A 22,228-nucleotide genomic window follows, 5' to 3' on the forward strand; every position below is an offset into this window, starting at 1 on the left:
CTAACTTCATAGCTGGAGTACGCCTAGTATAGACATCTCGGCTTGCTAGAGTTTGCCCCAACGGGCTGCTCCGATTCCCCGATACATATCGCCAGGGGCACGCCTCAAGGGGGTCCTTTATCACCCCCATTAATTGCCATCAGCATAGAGCCATTAGCAGATCCCGCCAATCAGGATCACAGAGGCATTAGGAGGTCTGGCAAACCTGAAGTCATCTCCCTTTATGCAGATGACGCGATATTGTATATCAGAGACCCACAGATTAACCTGGCCTCCAGAATGCATGATGTTCTTGCGTTCGGGGAGATGTCCAGACTGTGTGTACACTTCACCCAAGTCAGATTTCCCCCCCGTCTGACTCCGTGGCTAAGCTGCACAATTTGCTCGGCTTCTCCTGGGCCCCGGCAGAGATGCGATATCTGGGGATAGTTGGGACTAGACAGAATGACTAATTTCCTGCTACGATGTAGTATACACGTCACACCTTGCCCTCAGAGTACAAGGCTGCCACTGTCTATTGCGCGTAAAATAGCCTTGCACAAGACGGTTCTTCCCAAATTTCTATATATTTCCAGAACATACTGCTATGGCTCGACCCGAGATGGAGTTTTTTTTAGGCCCTGGAAGCCACTTTCAACACATTTGTTTGGCACTTGGGTGCAGTATGCCTCGAATGGAGCACACTATCGCTACCATACGCAGATGGGGATTTGCTGCCCCAGACTTTCTACTGTATTGGTTGGTGGCACAGGCTCAATTTGCAGCCTACCGGTTTACACATGATGCACCCAACCGGCATGTGAAACTCAAAAGATACTCCGCACAGGGTCAGGATATTAGATCCCTTGTACTCCCTCCCTGTTTCACGGACACTTGCTCTTTCGACCCAACATGCGTGTCAACACTTAAGTAAATGCTACGTGTTTGTTTTAATCCCCGACTTATTCATTGTACTCCCTGCCTTACCATCTCCGCCAGTGCCTCCATCCTGTTGCTCAATTACATTGTTGCCTTATTTTCCCGTGCCCGCAGCCGAATGGAATATTATGTATGCTGCTATGCCATCTATACCATGTTAATCTGATATATGAAACCAAGTGCTTTAATAAAGAAAGTTAAAAAAATAAAAAGAAGTTCTTTTTTAAATATCCCCACCCCAGGTTTTTAAGGAGGTGCCAGATACCCAGAAGGCGCTCCATACACCGCAGCATATCTTCCTCACCTTTCTTAAATTTTGTTTGCTGTAGGAAGAGTAAGTCTACCCCAGACTGTTGAAATTCCCCCGACTACCATTGATCTTTTCTGTGGGGAGTTGAGGCCCTTTACATTCAGGGACCCTATTCGTACGCCATTGCCTTGCGCCATCACATGACCCGCTCCATACTTTTTTGTGTGCCTATCTGGGTACACTTTAGTTCGTGCCTGCTCCAAGGGTACCCAGCAGTTGGAACTCTGCAAAGTTTGTCTTGATATTAGTCCCTTGACCAATGGTAAAGGGGTATTATATCTGCAGATCTTCCAGGAGCCTGTAGAGCACACTCTTCAAGGAGGAAGCTTCCGGCCGCTAATCATTGGGACCGATGTTTTACACATGCCCTTAATCTCGGCGCTTCTAATAGAGACGTCTCAGGACAAGCTCGGCCTCATCACTTGAGGCAACTCTGCATTCTGCCCCCCCCCCCCCACCCGTTCAAGTAACAGTAAAATTCAGAAGCCCCAGTGGTAACGGATGTCTCATTCAGTAGCCATTGTTCAACATTCTTTTCTCTTAGCGCCATCGCTGATGGGTCCTGATAAAGGTGGATTTATTATTCCTCAAAGAGAATTTGCCCCTTTTCTTTGGCTTTCTGGACAATGTCCATCTTTTGTCTAAAGTAGTGGCATCTTGTGAGGACCACCCCCTAGTGGATTCTGTCTATTTCAGAGACTTGGGGGGAGGGGGGGTTCTGTGAAGAGTCTATTGATGAGGGCTTTCACCCGACATTCGAGATAACCTGTGGAGCCAAAAGGTTAGCGACTGTCCCCCTGTTGTCCTACGAAACCACCAAACAACATTGTGTAAGTGTTGGCAATAAGAGGCTGTGGTTTCTATTGTACATTACGGAATAGTAATAAACAATAACTATCATCATAAGAATACATAATCTACACTTTTGGGCCTGGGGTCCAGAGTTGTGCCCCCTAGCCTGTGCAGTCTTCCTCTTCAAGACGTTGTGCGCCCCGTCCGTTGCCCTGTATTCTTGTCTTCTCTCTTCCCTTTTTTCTTGGGTGGGAGGGTTGTCGGGAAAAGAAAAAAGTATTCTGTGCACGCAGTCCACTTGTTTGGTGCTCCGTGCAGAGTCTCAAGCAAGATTGTACTTCTCTGCTGCTTATATTGTGGATTACTAGCCTTAGGCTAGGTCTGCTTGTGTGGGGGCTCTGACCAGCCCCCGGCCGGCTCGTGCAGACAGCATTTTGCACCTTGGGCTGCTCTTTTGTTTCCTACCTGGGGGTTTCGGCCCTTGGTGCTAGTCACCCCTTATGCGTGGGTCCTTTGTTTTGCCCATCCTACCAGGTCTGTGTGAAGAGCTGGGGAGAGGTGTTGCACTTCCCCCGAGCTATCAGGTTGTTGCTCGACAACCTGGGATCGGCCCCTCTCCCCTTTGTCCTCATTTTGCCCCCCCAAGTTACTGGCCCTAGCTTCCTTAGCTGCGGGGTGCCCCCTGTGCAGCGCTGTCTAGTAGTAGTGGATCCCCCTCTGACTCGGAGGTCCATAATGCAGATGTTCAAGCGCTTTTCAAGGACATATATTTTTAGCAACTGTTTTCTAGCGTCCGTTACTTTCTGCCACTTTGTCTACCCTTCAGTTCTGTTATCGTTGCCATGATGCCACTTACGCATCTAATTTCTTCCGGGAGCAACCGGATGTCCGCTTTTGTGCACGCTTCCTGATCAGCGTGTCTCCATTGGGCTCATCTTATTTTGGGTGTGTCTGGTTCATGGCAGAATCTTTGCAATAGTATTGTTGTATGGCGGGTCCATGTTGTGGGGCCCTGTCTGGATCACCAGGCGGGCCCCTATGAGTGCTAGGGGCACCCGACACGGACCATCCGTGCTGCGCTCACGCAGCGGACAAAGGAGTGGGGGGGGGGGGTCACCCCACTCGCTCTCGAGCACCGGAGCAACCCATGTGGCTGGGGGCACCCAGCACACAGCAGCCTGGCTCTGGGGGCACCCAGGCTGGGGTTGCACCATCCAGCCATGATCACATGGCTATCCAAAAGAGAAAGCAGCGTTGCTCAGCAGGGGCACCGACCTCGTGGAGGGCCCCGTCCCTGGGCGACGTCCATGCGGTGCTGCACCAGCAGGGTGCACACAAAGAACGACACCGGAGTCAGGATCACATAGACTGACGAGCCGGAAGCGGCTCGTTCTTTTTATTAACTTGGTCACATGGTTCCCCATGTTACTAAGACAAACACTGGGAGATACCATATTTCCCCACAGGGTCAAATGCAACAGTCCAGCATGTATGGTCTACTTGCACCGGTGTTGTAGCCCTATAGAGGACTGCACTGAGTGCAGACTGGTGACCTGTGTCGGGCCAACTGGAATGGCCACTAGGCGCAAGGTCCTGGTTGTCATAAAAACAGCTCTTGTTCTTACGGGTGGGGGGCTGGGGAGAAAACAGGGACGCTACTTGCTGCAAAAGATGAACAGTCTCCATTTGCAGTGTACCGTTCCACGTGTGTGCATCCTGCTGGCGCAAACTGCTTACTTTTGCAGGGGTCTGGTGGCCTGCATGTGTGGGCTAGGCCTAGCTATCCTTGCTGGCACACTTATGTTGTTGTATGCTCACTTGCAGTGAGGCCTTCGCTCAGTGGGAGAACGCCCTTGAACACTGGCCCTTTATGGGATAATGTGTGCCTGTGTAATGGGGGGGGGGGCTTCTGAGCACACAGCCCACGCTCCCCTCACTATGGTCCTACTCTGGAGGGGCTGTCCAGCTGTTCTGCTGCAGTGTGTGCCCTGTCTGAGGGAAGGTCTGCTCGTCCAGGGTGGTGTACTGTATGCAGGGGGTGATGGGTTTACCGCGGGCAAGGGTATGGAACGCCCTTGTGCACTCCCCTCCAGCACTCACTGATCACGCTAGGCCAAGCAACATTCTGACACCAGCTCTCGATACCTCTGGTCTTCATCCTTATGTACCCTCATTTTCAGAAAGAGATACGCTATGGGTTTGCGCCCTTGCTTTAAGGGCCGGCGGGCCTCACAATGCTGTCAGAGGTATTATCACCATGTGTCGCAGGCCCCTGCAGTTGTGTGGCGCTTCAGGACTCAACTGGATTTCCTACAATGTTCTCGCGTCGCCGGCCTGCTCTGGCCTCATAGTTATGCAAAATGGGTCTATTCTCTGTGGGCCATACCCTCTACATGTGATCGCCTCACGAACACCACTACCAACATTTCACCTTTTTGAAGGGTAGGTTTTCTATAGGTTTCAGTATGAATATGTCTAGAATATACTTGTTTGCAAGAGGCATGTTTTTTTTGCGTGGCTCCCAGAGACGTGCGAGGGGTCAGAAATGAGGGGTGGACATAAAGTGGTAATATTCTAAACATTAGCCATTTTATTTACAGAAAGGGGGTTGGATAAAGGCCTAGCTTTCCCTATCCCAAAGCAAATGCCCCTTCCTATAAAGCAAACTAAAACAGGCGGACTGTGTGTCCAAACTAAATCAGACCCTCACACTAACATATACAATCATATGGTGCAAGGTAAATGTTTCAAATTTAAATTCAACAAAAATGTGCAAAAAAAAAAAACGTAAAACTTCAACCAAAACAATCCTTGTATCCAGGGGTTGGTTCCCTTCCCCTGGATAATTTCAGGAAACATTTTTCAAAAATGTTCTGTTTCAATACCAGTCTCTCAAAGGCAATGCAAATATTTTACCTAATACTTTCTCAGGATGGCATAACAATTGTCACTTCAACAACCCTGGTTGGAATACAACAAAGAGGAAGCCTCTCATAGTATTTCAGGATGGCAAAACGGAAGGTCTTTTCCACAATGCTAGTTGAAATATGGCAAAGGAAAGTCTACCCTACTTTTCAGTGTGGTTAAACAAATGTCTTTTTTCCAGTAGTGAAAAAGTATGCAAAAAGGCAAGTCTTTTCAAATTCTCTAGTTGACAAAATGTTCAATTGAAAGCGAAACTTTATATTACAAAGTTTCCCCTCAGCAAACCAGTTCAAAGATGGTTTCCTGGTACACTCACCTGCCAGGAATCTATAAGTTTCTTGATATCCTGATTTACTCTACTGCCAGGAATATCTCCCATCTGGCTCGCACAGATCCCCTGGTGTACTCTCCTGCCAGGTATCTCTTTCCAAAGGGTTCACTACCTGATGCTCTTATGAGGTCTCTCTGTAACATTCACATTCCTCTTAAGTATCACACAATCGTACTTCTGCAATGTCACAACGTTGTTGACCTTTAGTTATTACGTGTACCAATTTCCCCATACAGACATCTCATATATAAGGGTTTGTTCAAGCTCTGTTGGTCAACCTTTCTTGCGATGTCTCTCGGCAAAGCTGGTTCCAGGTTTCCCCCAACTGACATCTCATATCAAGAGAATAGTACCATATTTGCCTTCTCTTTTCAGTTCCATTTGTTTAGTTTTAAAAATAAATGCTTTCCTAATACTAGTCTAGGTTGACTCACCGGTTCATCGTGCAACTGCTGCGAGGGGTTTCACAGGGCAAACTAGGACGAGTGCAGCTCGAGAGTCAAGAAGAAAAAAACTGCTACACAAAGAGGACACACTGCAGAAACGCCAGGAGGAGACGAAAAGACTGCTGGGCGTACGCAGGTGTTGAGCTGCAGCATCTAACTCACAGGAGCCTGGCGAGAAGACAAGCCCAGCAGACACTGCGAGAGACAGGAAAGCCAAGAGAAAGTGGTCGCAACAAATAAAAGTACCAAATGACCGTCACTGGCTGGCCACGGGAGAAGCCAAAAATGCCAACCAGAACCAGTGAGTCCATCCAGAGACCTTGGGGCATATCAGTAGCCACACTGAATGCAAGTTGAATAAAGAAGCCGAGAGAGAACTTTTATTTTTAAAAGGGGAAATGAAGTGCGAGTGAAAGTCTTTCAGATTTGTCAGTGTACACAGTGCAAGCATATAGGAAACCCGGACAGGATAATATATCAAGCAGACCAGACAGTTGCAAGCAGAAAAGTGAGAAAGGCAGGACATTCCCACCATATGTAAAACAGGGAGGGGCTGTAGCGGTCTATTAATGTGCACTGAGTTTGCATGGAAGAATACATGCATTGCAAAATGAGAGAAGTGAAGGATAGGGAAAGAAAGTAATTTGCCTGGGATCAAACCACTTTGGTCAAGTAAGGAAACCAAAATGGCTGTGCGGCATGCGTGAAGCCTGGCCAAAGCGTTTCATTGTTACCACCTACAGTGCATGTATGCATTTTTCTGCAATTGATATACCAGTGGAGCGGGCTGCAAGCGTGCGGCTCAGTAATCGAGACCTTCTGGGAGGGCCGGAGGCATTCTCTCACTAGCTGCCTACCTTTCCTATTCGATAACTTTGTGAAGTTAAATTGTGCAATAGGCAGAAGCCACTTGAGAGAGCGGCCTGTGTGGGGATTACCTTTTGCTAAAAACGAAGGAGCCGCTGGAGAGGGCGGCTCGTGTGGGGATTAATCTATTTAACCTCACGGTCCCCTCGTTCCTCTAACAGAATAGGAGGCATTCTACCTGCTATGTCACGCTCCGGGGTCACATAGCACAACAGCATCACGTGGGAACACACTGGCCTCTGCAGGACTCGATCTCCTCAGAGGAGGGTTACGCAGGGCTGTGCGTCTCTACCACAACAGAGAGTCGTAGCAGCCTGCAGGCCTCTGTACCTCCTCCAGGTGGCCTAGAACTGCACATTGCCAACTGCTCGATGGACCCCAGTCCTCGGAGTAACTGATATCTCATACTTCAGCACCTGGGAGACAGATTTTCACACAAAGCGGGCGAATGAGGTTGGAAATATTTTAGGAGGGAGAAAGTAAAAAGTTATTTTTTAAAAAAGCAACGTTTATTAAAAAAGCCATTTCAGCCATTCACAAGCCTTGACTGATGACATTCATCAATGCTAAACTATAGTTTATTAGCACCTGGGATGGGGGGGGGGGGGGAAGCCGACTGTGATCTTCAGAAGAGCATGCCGATAACTTCCGGGGAGATGGATAGCTCATGTCTGATCCTGAGCAGCGCTTGCATCAGTTCTTGGGCTTGTGGTGTTCAATGGCCGACTCCCGTGAGGAAGGTTTCTCATGTGCCTTTTTGTAGGGCCTTTTGGGTGATTTGAAGGCAGGTGTCTTTGTTTGTTTCTGATACCATCTCGTCTAGTCTCATCGCTTTTGGCTGGGAACACGCGATGATGTGGTATATATGGTCATCTGTTTCTTTGTCACAGTGGCAGGTCTTTGGTGCCGTGACTGGAAATCTGCTGGGTTGTCAGCTACTGCTCAGTACTGTACTTCTAGATCGAACGGTTGTAGTTGGAGCATTCAGAACTCTAATCTGGCAGAGGGGTGTGGTGACGACCTCTTGAATATAGGGACTAGGGATGTGGTCTGTCAGTACTTTCACCGGGTGACCCACAATGTATACATGAAAGTACCGGCATCCCCATATAATGGCAAGAGCTTCCTTCTCTAGGTGAGCATAGTTCCTTTCTGTTGGAGTGAGTGCACGACTGGCAAATGCGATGGGGACCACTGTTCACTCCTGATCAGTTTGTGTTAGTATTGCTTCTAGGCCGACCGGACTGGCGTCAACCAGCTTTGCGACTGTCAAAGAAGGCCATGTTGCATCGCCGGACAGGGAGCCTTATTTTCTAGAACGCTGCTTCCTGTAATTTGTTCCACTCCCATTTTGACTTTGTTTTAGTGAGTTCGCCCAGCAGGGTGGCGATGGTGGCTAGGTCAAGGATGAATTGCCTGCAATACGTTTCCATGCCTAGGATGTTGCGGACCTCCGTTGCGTTTGTGGAGTCAGCGACTTTACAGGGGTCTGGAGACACTGCTTTTTCATTGAATACATACCCGAAGAAGCTTAGTGTTGAATGCCCAACACTGGAGCGTCAACCCGGAATTCTTCCAGTCGCTGGAGTGTTGCTGCTAGCCGTTCGTTGTGTGCTTCCTCAGTCTTGCCATAGACTAGTATATCGTCACTTAAATTGGTGACTCCTACAAGACCTGGTGGGTCTTGTAGTACCTTCCTAATTTCATGTTGGAACACCTCCGTCGCAGAGGGGATTCCAAAATTGATGCATCTTGACTCCTCGCCAGGCGGATCTGGTGGTACCCCGATTTTAGGTCCAGTTTGCTGACCACAGTACTCCAGTGAGGTCCACGATTAGCTCATCCACTGTCTGGGTAACGTGCCTTTCCCCACCCTATAGCAACGTTGGGTAGGCGCATGTCAAGGCAAATTCGTACAGCTTGTGGTCTTTTCAATTATTCTGATATCTTCAAGCTTGTTGAGCTCGGCCTCTACTGCCACTCATGTGAAACGGAACCCATTGGTCCAGACTGATTTTGGTTCCACTGTGAAGGAGGCGGTTGGGGGGGGGGGGGGAGAAGGGTGCAGGAGGGCGGTCGATGTGGCGTTTCACTGTTCTCCATTTTAGGCATCCAATACCTTGGAACAGCTTCCTGTAGTCAGCAAGTGGTTGATTTCTCTGAAGTGGATCGCAAAGGTGAACAGGATTTGCTGTAGTATTTTGGCAGTTGGACTGCTGAGTAGCATCTCGATCCCAGAGTCCACCACATAGATGCATGTTTTGCAGCTTCTTTCACCGTAGGTGAGATTGGTCTTGAATTACCCCATGACTGGTAGGGGTTTCTAACACCCATAGGCAAATAGCTGTACAGGTTTGTGCTGTAGGGTTGGTCTTGGGTGGAGCTCGTCAAATTGTGGTTGGCATCGCGTTTACGGTGGCACCAGTGTCAATCATCATTTTCACCGGGATGTCTCCGACTGCTACCATGCAGGTGCGGTGTGATTTGTTGTGCGGTTGGTTGCCACTGGCTCGCTTGACTACTGAGATCATATGAGCTTTTTCCTCTTCTCTTGTAGTAGCAGTCTGTGTGGCTCTGGGAAGGCTCCCTGCTCGATTGGTCATCGGCATCGCTGCTGCTGTCAGCGTCATCTCCTTTATCTGCGCGGGCTCGCCCTCTGGGCCGGTCACGGGTCCTGGTGGACTGTTTTCGTGGGCGGTGGTCCGGCTGCTGTGGGTGGAATGGCTAAGCATTCCTGGACCTTGGATCACTTTTCCATTCTCTGGATAATAAGTCCTATACTATAAAATTAAAAAAAATTAAAAAAAACTTGCCCTCCTTCTCAAATGACAATGTGTAAAGGGGATATAAAAAGGAAAGAAAATACAGTCTGAAAAGAAATGTCAGAATGGCTGAGGTAACAACTCCCTTCCCCACTTTCAGAAGCACAGGGTCTCGAAAGTTTCTTAAAAGGATAGGTTGTTGGCACAATTGTATCAATCTGGCACAATTTGGCTTACTGGTACAATTCAACAGTTCAGGCGTGGGCTTCAAGATTTTGACAGTTCAACAAGTTCTTTAGGCTCCGCCTTGCCACAAATGCACCGTTCAACTTTACCACAATTCAACACCGGCTTCCCTCTGCCGGGCTCAAGCTCGTTTCTTTTGACACTTTTGTAATTTCACAAGGGTCTCTCTCAGCTGGGTTTAAACCCTCTTTTCTCTTTGTGGGGTTCCCTTCCCCAAGTCGTTCCATACAACTACTACCTTATTTACTTTTACTGTCGAAGACTTTCTAAACTGCAAGAATTTTACGTAAACCTCTGCACGGTCAATTCGACCACACGTTAAACAATTCAACAACCTTCAACAACTCTCAACGCAAGTACTACTTGTAGTGTATGCCCACTTGGTGTGTTTTAAGTTCATATGCTTCGGTTTTCCACTCAGTCAATTTTCATTCAGGATTGCGGTTACATTCTCGCCTTTGTTCCCTGCTTTATCACAACTTCAAACACTTTACAGAGACTTTCGAATGTGCGATTCTGTCACTTTGTATACTCTCATCACAATTCAGCAATTGTCTTTTCCATTATGTGTTTATCAGTACACACACAACCTTCAACTCTTGTTACAGTTTAATTTGCCTTTAATTGATTTTCTTTCTTCAATGCCTTTCATGTTGCAGTCAAGGGTGTTCCCAATACCTCATCTGCTCCTCCCCGACCTTGTTGTTCACCCGTGAGGAGAGCGGGCCACCTTGAAGAACTTTGAAGGTAGATCCTTTCTTCTCAATAGATTTCAGTCTTGGAACGCTTACGGCTTTCCGAAAGTATGGAATTCATGCCTGACTCTCTCTCATTCTCCACAAGTGCCGATCAGCCCCTTGGCCTTCCAACTTAGATAGTCTGGTTCGCATCACCCCCGGAAGAGCTGCTCCTTCTCGTGCTCTGCCTCGCTCAGAGTGCACACCACCTTTTATCCCGACAGAGTGTTAACAAGTGGCAGGTGTGTGTGGGATCTCATTCAAGGGACAGAACCATTGCAAGTCATTACGGGTGATCTTCCTGGCCTCATTCCTCTTCTTCCTTGGCTCAGTAGTGCCGTCAGTGTGAAGGGGGAGGAATTATGGGAGCTGTAGTTTCCCCATCAAATAGCTAGGGACAGGGGTTAAATGGGCTGAGGGAAAAGGGGGAATACTGGGTCTTACCATCAAGTGCTTCTCCCCTAATCCCCAAGGAACACCTACCCAGGTGACCCTCCCTTGCTTGTCCACCCCGAAGGGTCGGGATCCAAAAGCAGTGGCTTTACCCGGCCCACCAGAGTACGGGATACCCAGGGACTAGGTTGTGAAACACCCTCTGGTTTTTCACAAGGAGAAGATACAGTGGAGGGGGCCAAAGGCAGAGATGAAGGAATGGTGTACGCCCCTGGCCCCAATGACCAGGAGGAAGGAGCGGAGCACCCTGCCCTAGATCCAGACGAGGCCCGCTAACCAGCGCTTCCCCAGTGACGGTGGCTCGGCAGGGTGACGGCGAGGCCACCAGGGAAGCGGAGGGACTAATATGTTAATATTAAAGGATATTTGTACAGCGCAGTATCCCCACCGGAGTGGTCCCCTGGCGGCTCTGAAAAAGGGAGGGGGTGGGGTGTGAGTTAGTGGGAATAAGCTGGAAAAGTGCAAGGAAGCAGTGATGTGCTGTTGGCAGCCACAGCCCGGTGAGTCTGTTGGCTGGGCTTGGGGTGTTTTACGGTCGGTAGTCGTGTGCTGTTGTGCGAGTCTATGTGTGGTTTGTTTCGTTGTTGCAGTGTAGTGAAGTTTGTGCGGATTGTTGTGTAGTAGGCTTGTGGTTGGTTAGAGTTTGAGAGGTATATGCGGAGGGGTGAAATTGTAAGTGGAATGGCATTGCCGTCAGGGGGTGAGGCACTAAATTTCCGTATTCCCTCGAGGTGGGGTGCGCGAGCAGCTCTGCGTCTGTTCTGATCTGGGCCGACCAATACTCACAGTCCTTTTCACATATGATATCCACCTACATTCTTAACCTTAGCCAAGTTTGGCCTCGTCCACCTACGTGACACCTGTCTGTATGTGGGGCAGACAGGCATTTGTGCGTCCCTTTAAGACTGGTCCAGGGAGAATTTCCAGTCGGTATGCGGCAATGACTACCCAAGGTTACTCTATCCATAAGTGACGGGTGGTTGGCATTCATCATCTTATTCAGTTGTTTCTGCAGGCCATCACTCCCCAGCCCCTTCGAAACATTGCATATGCCAACGCTTGCAATTACGTGCGGGGGTGGCACCTCCCTTCTTTCACAACTCCATAAGGTCAGTGCCCATGCCAATGTCCACAACTTAGTTCAAGGGTGGCCAGTGCTAACATTCATCACTCGATACAAGTATGATACCGGGTAGCAATTATGGGGCGGGTGAGGTTGTTAGCTGGAGTTAGCTAGGGATGCCGATTTCTGTCCTCATGGGTGTCGCTTGTGTCCAATTTGACTTAGCATCGTCTCTCTTGTTGCAGTAAAAGTTTCTCTCATCGGTTCTGGGTGTTGTCAGTGTCATCTTGACTTTAGTCATCCGTTTCTTTCTGTTCGGTTGTTTCGGTTTTTTCGTTTGAATCTGTGGTGTTGAAGAGCCAGGTGGTTTTGAGTAATTTGCTGAATTGTAGGTGGTCTTTGGTGTATCTTATTTCTTTCGGGATGTTGTTCCAGGTTTTTGCGGCTAAGTGGGAGAAGGAGGAGCCCCCAAGTTTTTTTCTTAAGGTATGGTTTTTCTTCCAGACGGATTTGAGGAGTCTCGTTGGCTTGTATATTTTCTTTTGTAGGACTTCAGTTCCTTGTCCACCGATTGCTCTGTGTGTTATGCACATTGTTTTGAAGGTGATGCGATGTTTGACTGGGAGCCAGTGCAGTGTTTTTAGGGCTGGAGTGATGTGGTCTCTTCTGAATAGTTTGAGGAGGAGTCTGGCTGCTGTATTTTGGATCCTTTGTTTCTTCAGGAGATTTCTGGTATTCCGAGATAGAGGCTATTTGCATAGTCGATTCTAGACATGATGAGGCAGACCATTGTGAGTGTTTTGTGGGTGAAGGAGAGGATAGGTAGGATTCTTCTTGCCGTGTGGAGGAGGAAGAAGAAGCATTTCTTGATGATTGTATTTGTGGTTCTAAGGTTAGGGTGTTGTCCATCAGGACTCCCAGAATTTTTTACTACCTTAGATGGTGTTGGTGCGGTTCCCATTTCCTTTGGCCGTGGAATGTAGGTGTTCTCTTGGTTTTTTGGATATAATCATGATTTTTGTCTTTCCTGGGTTGATTTTCAAGTTGTTGGCATTCATCCAGTTAAAGACTTCTTTTAGACACTCTATAAGGGTTGAGCAATATGTTTGATGGTCTTCGATTTTGTAGATGATTTGAGTGTCAGCTGTGTAGTTGTAGCATGTAATGTTGTATTTTTTGAAGATTCAGATTACTGGAGTCTGGTAGATGTTAAAGTACAGTGGTGATAGTGAGCGCCCTTGTGGCACTCCACAGTCGTTAACTCGTGGGGTGGATTTGAGGGTTTTATCTATACGGTTGGTTTCCGTTCTGTCCGCTAGGAATGATTTAATCCATTCAGGATTTTAATCCATTCCGAGTAGTGCCATGTCCGTTATGCCTATGTCTTCTAGTCTTTTTGTTAGGGTTTCATGGCTAAGTGTGTCGAAGGCTGCGGAGAGGTCGAGCAGAATCAGGGCTGAGGTTGTGTTGGAGTCTGCGTTCGTTTTTAGGTCGTCCCAGATGGATAGTCCTGCTGTTTCTGTTCCTCTTGCCGGTCTGAAACCGACTTGTGCTTGGTCTAGCAGGTGGCGTTTTTTGACGTGTTCTTGGATTAGTTTGTATATGTAGGTTTCAAGAAGTTTTGTAGGGAATGTTTGAAAATCGGCCTGTAGTTGGAGAGGTCTTCTACTTCGCCACTTGTGTTTTTTAAAAGCGGTTTGATATATGCCGATGTGAAGGTTCTTGGTACAGTTCCTGTTGCTAGTGAGAGATAAAGAGGTTTCTCCAATATTCTGCTGGCGTTCCTTGTGCGAGGATTGATGTGTAGATGTCAGGGGAGAGGGCTCCATGGGTGATCCTGCTTTCTTGCTGTGTTTTACCAGCTTGGTGAATGACTGCTGATATTTCAGGAAAGCTGTGGAGTTTGTGCTGCGGCTCTGTGCTAGGTCCAGTTGGTTGAATGTTATAGTTGGTTGGTCTGTTTTGTATGATTTGTCGGATGTCGACGATTTTGTTCTTTCGAGTGGTCTGCCAGGTCCTTGCAAAGTTTCTCTGAGGGCGTTGGAGTGTTGTCACAACCAGGTGGGTTTCTCATCTCTTTAGTGATGTTGAACATTTCTTTTTGTGATTCTGTCATCATAACGCCTTCTCTACTTCCTTCTTGTATGCGCAGATTTCTTACTGGAACAGTGTTTTTTTTATATGTGAAAGACGTTAACAAATGCCAATTTTTGTATATAGTTATTATGGGAAAAGAAGGGGGATGTTGAGGACGTGGGCTGCATGGAGGACAACAGTTACAAGCTGCCTGTGATCCAGGCTGGCAGGGTCTCAATTTTGCCAACCTTGCCCGCGGGCAGGAGCTATTAGGCATGCCTGCATCAACAGAACAGCCAGCTCCGGCTCGTTCCGGCCCAATTCTTTCCCCGAGTTTAAGAGAGTGTAAAATGTGGGTCAGGTTACGCTGCACTAGTGCAGTAAGGAGGCACAGCACCACTAGCGCCCAGAGCAGCTGCGGCCTAATCAAGAAACAGTCTGTATCCAAGAGAGAAAGATCAGTCCCTAATCCCACGTAAACAGCACGCCTGGCAGATGAAATCGCATTCTGCCTAGCGCACAGATTCAGCTGGCAGCACCGTGGCATATTGTAAACTGGCAGCACCGTGGCATATTGAACCCATGCAGGTTGCTTTGCCATTCACAGGCAATAGCATTACATGTTACTCGTGTGCAGCGTTTCAGGACCTAGATGAGTGCAGCACTGCAGGGACTTATTCCAGGGGTGCAGAAACTGCCCGCCGCCTTGCTGGGGGAGGGGGAGGGGTAGCAGCCATGGGTGTCCTTGCAGTGTTTACTTTCTCATGCAACAGTAAGTTGGCTGCACACACGCAGATCCGCGCGGAACACAGCTGCCTGGAGCCGCTTTCACTGCTAAAGGGAGGGGTGTCTAGCCACACGGCGCCTCCCCCCCCAGGCCTGACCCCAATGCACCCAAGAACAAAGGGCTTTTATGTTTCCCTGCAGCTCGGCGAGTTCCGGACACAAATGCCGCTCTATAGAGGCCATGTTTATACGGCCCTGAAATATAAAACGCTTGTAAAGAGTGAGGGCGCGGGGGCTCATGCAGCTGCAGCGAGAAGAGCTGCGATTCTGCCTGAAGCAGGGGCCTAAGGCTGGCAAACGGACCCTGACTGCACTGCGCCCTGAAGCCCTGCCTCCTGCCGCTACACAGGCCCTTCTCCCGGGGGCTGCGCCCTGAAGCCCTGCCTCCCGCCGCTACACAGGCCCTTCTCCCCGGGGCTGCGCCCTGAAGCCCTGCCTCCCGCCGCTACACAGGCCCTTCTCCCCGGGGGCTGCGCCCTGAAGCCCTGCCTCCCGCCGCTACACAGGCCCTTCTCCCCGGGGGCTGCGCCCTGAAGCCCTGCCTCCCGCCGCTACACAGGCCCTTTTCCCCGGGGCTGCGCCCTGAAGCCCTGCCTCCCGCCGCTACACAGGCCCTTCTCCCCGGGGGCTGCGCCCTGAAGCCCTGCCTCCCGCCGCTACACAGGCCCTTCTCCCCGGGGGCTGCGCCCTGAAGCCCTGCCTCCCGCCGCTACACAGGCCCTTCTCCCCGGGGGCTGCGCCCTGAAGCCCTGCCTCCCGCCGCTACACAGGCCCTTCTCCCCGGGGGCTGCGCCCTGAAGCCCTGCCTCCCGCCGCTACACAGGCCATTCTCCCGGAGGCTGCGCCCTGAAGCCCTGCCGCTACACAGGCAGGCCCACCTCCCGGTGGAGTGCGCACTGAAGCCCTGCCTCCTGCCGCTACACAGGCAGGCCCACCTCCCGGGGTCTGCGCCCCGAAGCCGTGCCTCCTCCCGCCAGCGGAGGGTGATGCCGGGGGCCTACCTGGGGGCTGTCCAGCAGGGCCTCCTCCAGCAGCAGTCGGTCCACGGCCGGCATGGCTGCGCCTCCTCCGGTGACTCGTCTTGTTGTGGCGCTGCCTCTCCGCTCTGCAGCTCCCGGACTCACTTTTCCTGTTCCTGCTGCCAGCGCTTCTTAAAGGACCGCGGACTGTCCGCGGACCGGCTCACCTGCCACTTCCTGCCGGGCAGTCTCCCGGCATCCTGTGCTGTAATAATGCACAATGCACACCAATACAAAGCAAAACCCTGGCTGGTTCTCAAATACTCTCCCGGATGAAGTTCCACTCTCATGCGAACAACAGCAGCAAAGAGAAAGCAAGCATTGCCAATGCCAAGAGTTCTCGCCACAGGTGCCGCTACCTGGCAGCAAAGGGGGGCAATTGCCCTCCCAACCCCCCAAATTGGTGACCTGCTCCTCCTTGACAAACAACTCTTTGCAGGAGCCCTGAAGGTGCTCCTTCACTAGCCAGCCTTTCCCCTGGCCTAAAGGGGGCACCCACAGGCTGGGCACACTATTGCTTTGGCAATATGCAGTTTACACTTCCATTGATACCCCAAAACATTTCCAAACTTAAATAAATCTACCGGTTTCCTTTAAACTGTGTTTAGTTTTTTTAATGGATTTCCCCCACCAATGCCTTGCGATTTGTGGGCAACTTGGAGTTCTGTGGCATGGCATACTTCTGCACCTCTCTGAGAGTTCTGTGGCATGGCATACTTCTGCACCTCTCTGGGAGTTCTGTGGCATGGCATACTTCTGCACCTCTCTGGGAGTTCTGTGGCATGGCATACTTCTGCACCTCCCTTGGGGTTCTATGGCATGGCACAATTCTGCACATCCCTTGGAGTTCTGTGGCATGGCATTCTTCTGCACCTCTCTGAGAGTTCTGTGGCATGGCATACTTCTGCACCTCTCTGGGAGTTCTGTGGCATGGCATACTTCTGCACCTCCCTTGGAGTTCTGTGGCATGGCATACTTCTGCACCTCTCTGGGAGTTCTGTGGCATGGCATACTTCTGCACCTCTCTGGGAGTTCTGTGGCATGGCATACTTCTGCACCTCCCTGTAGGATCTGTTAGGAATCGCAGGTATTCGTCCCTACACGCCATGGGGCAGCCCCATACAGTGACTCGAGGGAGGTGAGCCCACTCTGCAACACAATCCCTACGGGGTAGAGGCAAGCTGGACCTCATGGGAGAGACTCCCCCTTTGTGGACAAGGACACCCCTTCTTAGGAGGAACTCCCTAAAGGATCCTTCAAGATAGCACCATGAGATCTTCCTGATCACAACGCCTCTGAAGAACAAGTTCAAATGTAATACTGCCAACCTGACATAGAAAATCTCCATCTAAAATCCTGTTCTACAGGGACGAAGAAGAGGCTCTGTGGAGGCAATGAGAACCAAATAGAGAAAGACAAGCTCCAGCTACGCCATCCCAGAAAGGTCTAGGGAACTGACAAGACAGCCTGCGAGATTCGAAAGGAGACACATGCTGGCTACAAGCAGCTGAAGTGAGACGTGCAGCGTTCTGCACTTGTGCAGAGGCCCGAGCGGTCAGACGTGCTACGGTCGCTATCAAGAAACACAGCAGGAACGAAAGAGGGCACGCAGTGTCAGGAGGAGACGAGCGAGATGGAGGCACAGAGCATTTGCGTGACCACGGAAGGTTTGTGGTGGACCAGAGGTCCAATTACCTACGCAGAGACCATTCACATACAGCGAACCCGGACCGAGTGGATACCCAACCTGAAAGAAATGAGGAAAGAGAAACTGGCAGAGAGGAATGAGATGCCAGGAATGGAGAAAAGGAATCCTGTCTGGATCCCGCGGAGATCCCGGGAAGGGAGTGTGACAAAGCACAAGGCATCATCACTTCTCAAAAGAGGGGGCTATTTCTTATAAGGTTCGGGTCGACCAATTGGAGAGAACACAGTATCCCCACCAATCACCTCACCCAAGACCCCCATTTTATGACCTCAATAACAGACCCATTCCTCATAGTCATGAGATATTGCCACACTGGTATTCCCCTACTAAGTACTGGGGCGAGGAAGATTAGGAGTTACACAAATGAAGATCCACTTCCTAGTACTGTGATGAGGGGGCACTCCGTTGACCCACAAGGAAGCAGAAAGATCAGTACTGTGGTTGCTGGTTTCTGATTGGTCCATCTACAGTAGAAATAAAGAAGGGAACCAGGAAGTGTTTTCAAGCTTTCCCTGGAGGTGCAGGGAGCTGGAATCCTGTGCTGGAACAGAAGGGGCTGTGGGCCACTGCAATACCCAGAGAGGGGAAACCTTTGATCCCCAGCAGCCTGTGGGGAACTAAGGGAAGCCGGAGTCTCCCTCACTGGGCGAACCAAGAAGTCCAGTGTCCCTCCCAAAAAGGGAGGAACCCCTTGTACCCTAGCAGATGGAGGGCAACTGAGGGAAGCTGTAGTCCCTCTCACTGGGGGAACCAAGAAGGCCAGCAGGCCCCCCAAATAGAGGGTAGAGTGGCCCTCAGTGGCAGCAGGGTGCAAGGGACTAAGAGAAATAGGAGACTCCTTCACTGGAAGAGATCAGCTGGGGCACCACCAAGTGAAGACCATTAGAGCCCAGGGGAAGCAGCAGAAGCTTACTGGTGTTACAGCGGCCCGGTACCCTCATGTACCAACGGCAAAGGTACACTGAGGGGGTCCGGGAAGGCACAGGGAGACCCCAGAGGCTATGGTCGGAAGGGGGAGAAAGAGCATCCCAAAGAGACTGGGAGAGATGCCTGGCAGGACAGGGACCCGTGCCCAGTCAAGAGACATTGCAAGGTTGTTCTGCTCTTTATGCTTCATGTTGTATGTTTGTCAGCACCCTAATACTTACTGCTCCATGTGCGCGCTTTATACATTTATTAAAGTAAAAGTAAAGTAAAGTTGTAAGAGGGGTCAGGGACACTAAGATTAAGAAACCAAGATAATTATGCACGCAACAGAATTGTCATGAACCATCGGTCGCGTCCCTTTTGGACTTCCTGGTCCCTGACGCATAGGGGCTTGCACTCAGCAGTACTCCCAACATGGCCGTCAAACACGGAACGCTGTTTACCAGCTTCCGCGTCGGACGCATCACGTTCTATAAAGAAGACACGCCCCTGCGGGTCTCAACGCTACCGCTTGCAGTGGCTAGACGTGTGCTGCCGTAGTTCGCTCTTGATAACTTCTTTGATTCCTGGTTCCTGCCCCCCTATTATTCCTCCTCATTCATTCCTTTCCTATTTGTCCCCTGTTGGATCCCGGATATCCGTGTACCCGTTTCCGAGTACACTCTTCATCGTTTTTCCATGACTTCCCAGACATTCTGAACGTTCCAGGAGTCGGAACGCTGAACGCACGCTTGAACCCGAGCACATACGCACAGGGTTATACAAGACCCGAACTGTGCGCAAGAAGACTCCATCGAAGAACTCCAATAAACAACACAGACAGGTGAGAAGGGGGGAAACCTGTGACAGATTGAGACTCCAACAAACTGAAATTGATACAGACATGGAGACGGCAGTTCAAGACCTCATGCGCTGCATGCAGGAGTTAACAACAGAAGTGCAGAATCTTAAAGCCAAGAATGCTGCTGTCACGGGATGACACCCTGTAAAGCGAGGCACAGGACCCCCAGGAAGGGTTTCGGGTGGTTGTGCCGAAGTAAGGTGGACAGATAGGTACACACACAGCTGAAAGTAATGAGAACGAAGAGTAGGCAATAGTAGCAAGGAATAAGGTACAACACAATGGATTCCCTCTAGGGGTGTATGCAGATATAGGAAAAGAGTATTCCACGGACCTTAGAAAAAACTCTAGCCTTCTGCACGGTTTGCTATAACAGAGGCCCACGCTGTTTGCTCATAGCTTGGAACAGCAGCTATGGGTGTCTGTAACGTAGAAACGAGACAAGGGAAGGGGCAGAGGTTGCCTGACGGAAACCAACAGACAAGCTCTGTACAAAAGGGTCTACAAACAGTACAAGAGAAGATACTTACAATCCAGGAAAAGGAAGTTGATAGCAAACTAGCAGAAGGAAATGAAGGGAAAGTTGAATAACAGGATTGGATGGCAGAGGACGGTATGGAACAAGGTTGAGAGCTCAGAGGAGCAGGAAAGCAATGAGCAAGCCCTCAGGAGCAGGGCTGTAAGATAGGGAGCCCAGAGGGAAAGGGCTTAGGGCAGTGGAGTAAAGCAGGCTGCACGGCAAGGAGCCCAGAAGGGCCGAGCAGCAAGGAGTGGGCCCTGGGGGGCAGGGTGCTGACCGTAGAAGGTTGCAGAGGACTGTAGAGGGCTGCTAGGCTGAGAACCCAGCGGACAAAGGCTGTAGGTAGAGCGTGATCGGCAGCAAGGTCGGAAGGCTCGAGCACAAGGGCTGTTGGCAGCGTAGAGAAGCGGGCTGCGCGGCAAGGAGCCAGAAGGACCGGCAGCAAGGAGTAAGCCCAGAGGAGCAGGGCCGCTGGCTGTAGAAGGCTGCAGAGGACTGTAAACTGCAAGGTAGTGCCTAGAGGACAAGGACTGTAGACAGCCGGAGTGAGACAGGCTGCAGAGCAGGGAGCCCAGAGGACAAGGGCTGTAGACAGCCGGAGTGAGGCAGGCTGCAGAGCAAGGAGTCCAGAGGACAAGGACTGAAGGCAGCCAGAGTGAGGCAGGCTGCAGAGCAGGAGCCTGGAAGACCAGGGCGGAAGGTAGCAGCTGAGCGTGATCAGCTGCAATGCAGAAACCCGGAAGGGCACAGGCGGAGGCTGGAAAGCAGCAGAGTGTGATCGGCTGCAAAGCAGAGAGCCCGGAGGAGCAAGGGCGGAGGTTGGAAAGCAGCAGAGCGTGATCAGCTGCAATGTAGAGAGCCCAGCAGGGCACTGGATCCAAAGCCGGAGTAAGGAGGAACCGCATACAAGATCCGTAGCTCGAAGCAACAAGGTGCTTGAAAGACTCCTAATGCAAGAGACTGAGCTCCTGCAGGCAGCAGCTTTTATACCGCCCAGCACAGAGGCAGGCTAATTGGTCGCACCTTGATCCGCACATCTGCAGACAATCGGCCTCCTCCCTCTCTGTTCCTGAGCTGGTGGAAGCAGAGGAGATCCCTAGGGCTTCTGGGGATTGTAGTTCCGAATATGGCGAATAGGAATGGCCAGGAAAAGATGGTTATAGCCAAGTGTATTGTGGTAAGTGTGGTTTGTTTGGAAAAATAGAAAAGCACCAAAGTCTCGCAAATGGGAAATAAGGTCCATATTGATCGTAAATGTATGCGCCCATGGCGCAGGCATGACTGTCACGGGATGACACCCTGTAAAGAGAGGCACAGGACACCCAGGAAGGGTTTCGGGTGGTTGTGCCGAAGTAAGCTGGACAGATAAGTACACACACAGCTGAAAGTAATGAGAACGAAGAGTAATCAAGTGTAGCAAGGAATAAAGTACAACAGAATGGATTCCCTCTAGGGGTGTACGCAGATATAGGAAAAGAGTATTCCACGGACCTTAGGAAAAACTCTAGCCTTCTGCACAGTTTGCTATAACAGAGGCCCACGCTGTTTGCTCATGGCTTGGAACAACAGCTATGGGTGTCTGTAACGTAGAAACGAGGCAAGGGAAGGGGCAGAGGTTGCCTGATGGAAACCAACAGACAAGCTCTGTACAAAAGGGTTTACAAACAGTACAAGAGAAGATACTTACAGACAAATCCAGGAAAAGGAAGTTGATAGCAAACCAGCAGAAGGAAATGAAGGGAAAGTCGTGTAACAGGATTGGATAGCAGAGGACAGTAAGGAACAAGGTTGAGAGCTCAGAGGAGTAGGAAAGCAATGAGCAAGCCCACAGGAGCAGGGCTGTAAGGTAGAGAGCCCAGAGGGAAAGGGCTTAGGGCAGCGGAGTAAAGCAGGCTGCACGGCAAGGAGCCCAGAAGGGCCGAGCAGCAAGGAGTGAGCCCTGGGGGCAGGGCCGCTGACCGTAGAAGGCTGCAGAGGACTGTAGAGGGCTGCTAGGCTGAGAACCCAGGGACGAAGGTAGGTAGCAAGCAGTGGAGCGTGATCAGCTGCAAGGTAGGAAGCCCCGAGTACAAGGGCTGTCGGAAGCGGAGAGAAGCAGGCTGCGCGGCAAGGAGCCAGAAGGACCGGGCAGCAAGGAGTAAACTCAGAAGAGCAGGGCCGCTGACTGTAGAAGGCTGCAGAGGACTGTAAGCTGCAAGGTAGGAAGCCCAGAGGACAAGGGCTGTAGGCAGCCGGAGTGAGGCAGGCTGCAGAGCAGGGAGCCCAGAGGACAAAGGCTGTAGGCAGCCGGAGTGGGGCAGGCTGCAGAGCAGGGAGCCCAGAGGACAAGGGCTGTAGGCAGCCGGAGTGAGGCAGGCTGCAGAGCAGGGAGCCCCGAGGACAAGGGCTGTAGGCAGCCGGAGTGAGGCAGACTGCAGAGCAGGAGCCTGGAAGACCAGGGCGGAAGATAGCAGCTGAGCGTGATCAGCTGCACGGCAGAAACCTGGAAGGGCACAGGCGGA

The 22,228-nt window shown here is 50.7% G+C and overlaps 1 protein-coding gene across 2 annotated transcripts in view; it reads right to left on the reverse strand.

The window, feature by feature from the left end:
* Nucleotides 1-15,898, reverse strand: part of APPL2 (adaptor protein, phosphotyrosine interacting with PH domain and leucine zipper 2) — a 697,737-nt gene extending 681,839 nt beyond the window's left edge. For both annotated transcript variants that reach the window (XM_069629945.1, XM_069629944.1), the window contains exon 1: nt 15,714-15,898. In XM_069629945.1, the coding sequence (XP_069486046.1) occupies nt 15,714-15,767 (54 nt within the window). In that variant the 5' untranslated portion in view covers nt 15,768-15,898. The remainder of the gene's footprint in view (nt 1-15,713) is intronic.
* Nucleotides 15,899-22,228: the final 6,330 nt, after the last annotated feature.

The sequence above is a fragment of the Ambystoma mexicanum genome, chromosome 12 (genome assembly GCF_040938575.1).
Source record: "Ambystoma mexicanum isolate Mex_15411 chromosome 12, UKY_AmexF1_1, whole genome shotgun sequence".
Taxonomy (NCBI): domain Eukaryota; kingdom Metazoa; phylum Chordata; class Amphibia; order Caudata; family Ambystomatidae; genus Ambystoma; species Ambystoma mexicanum.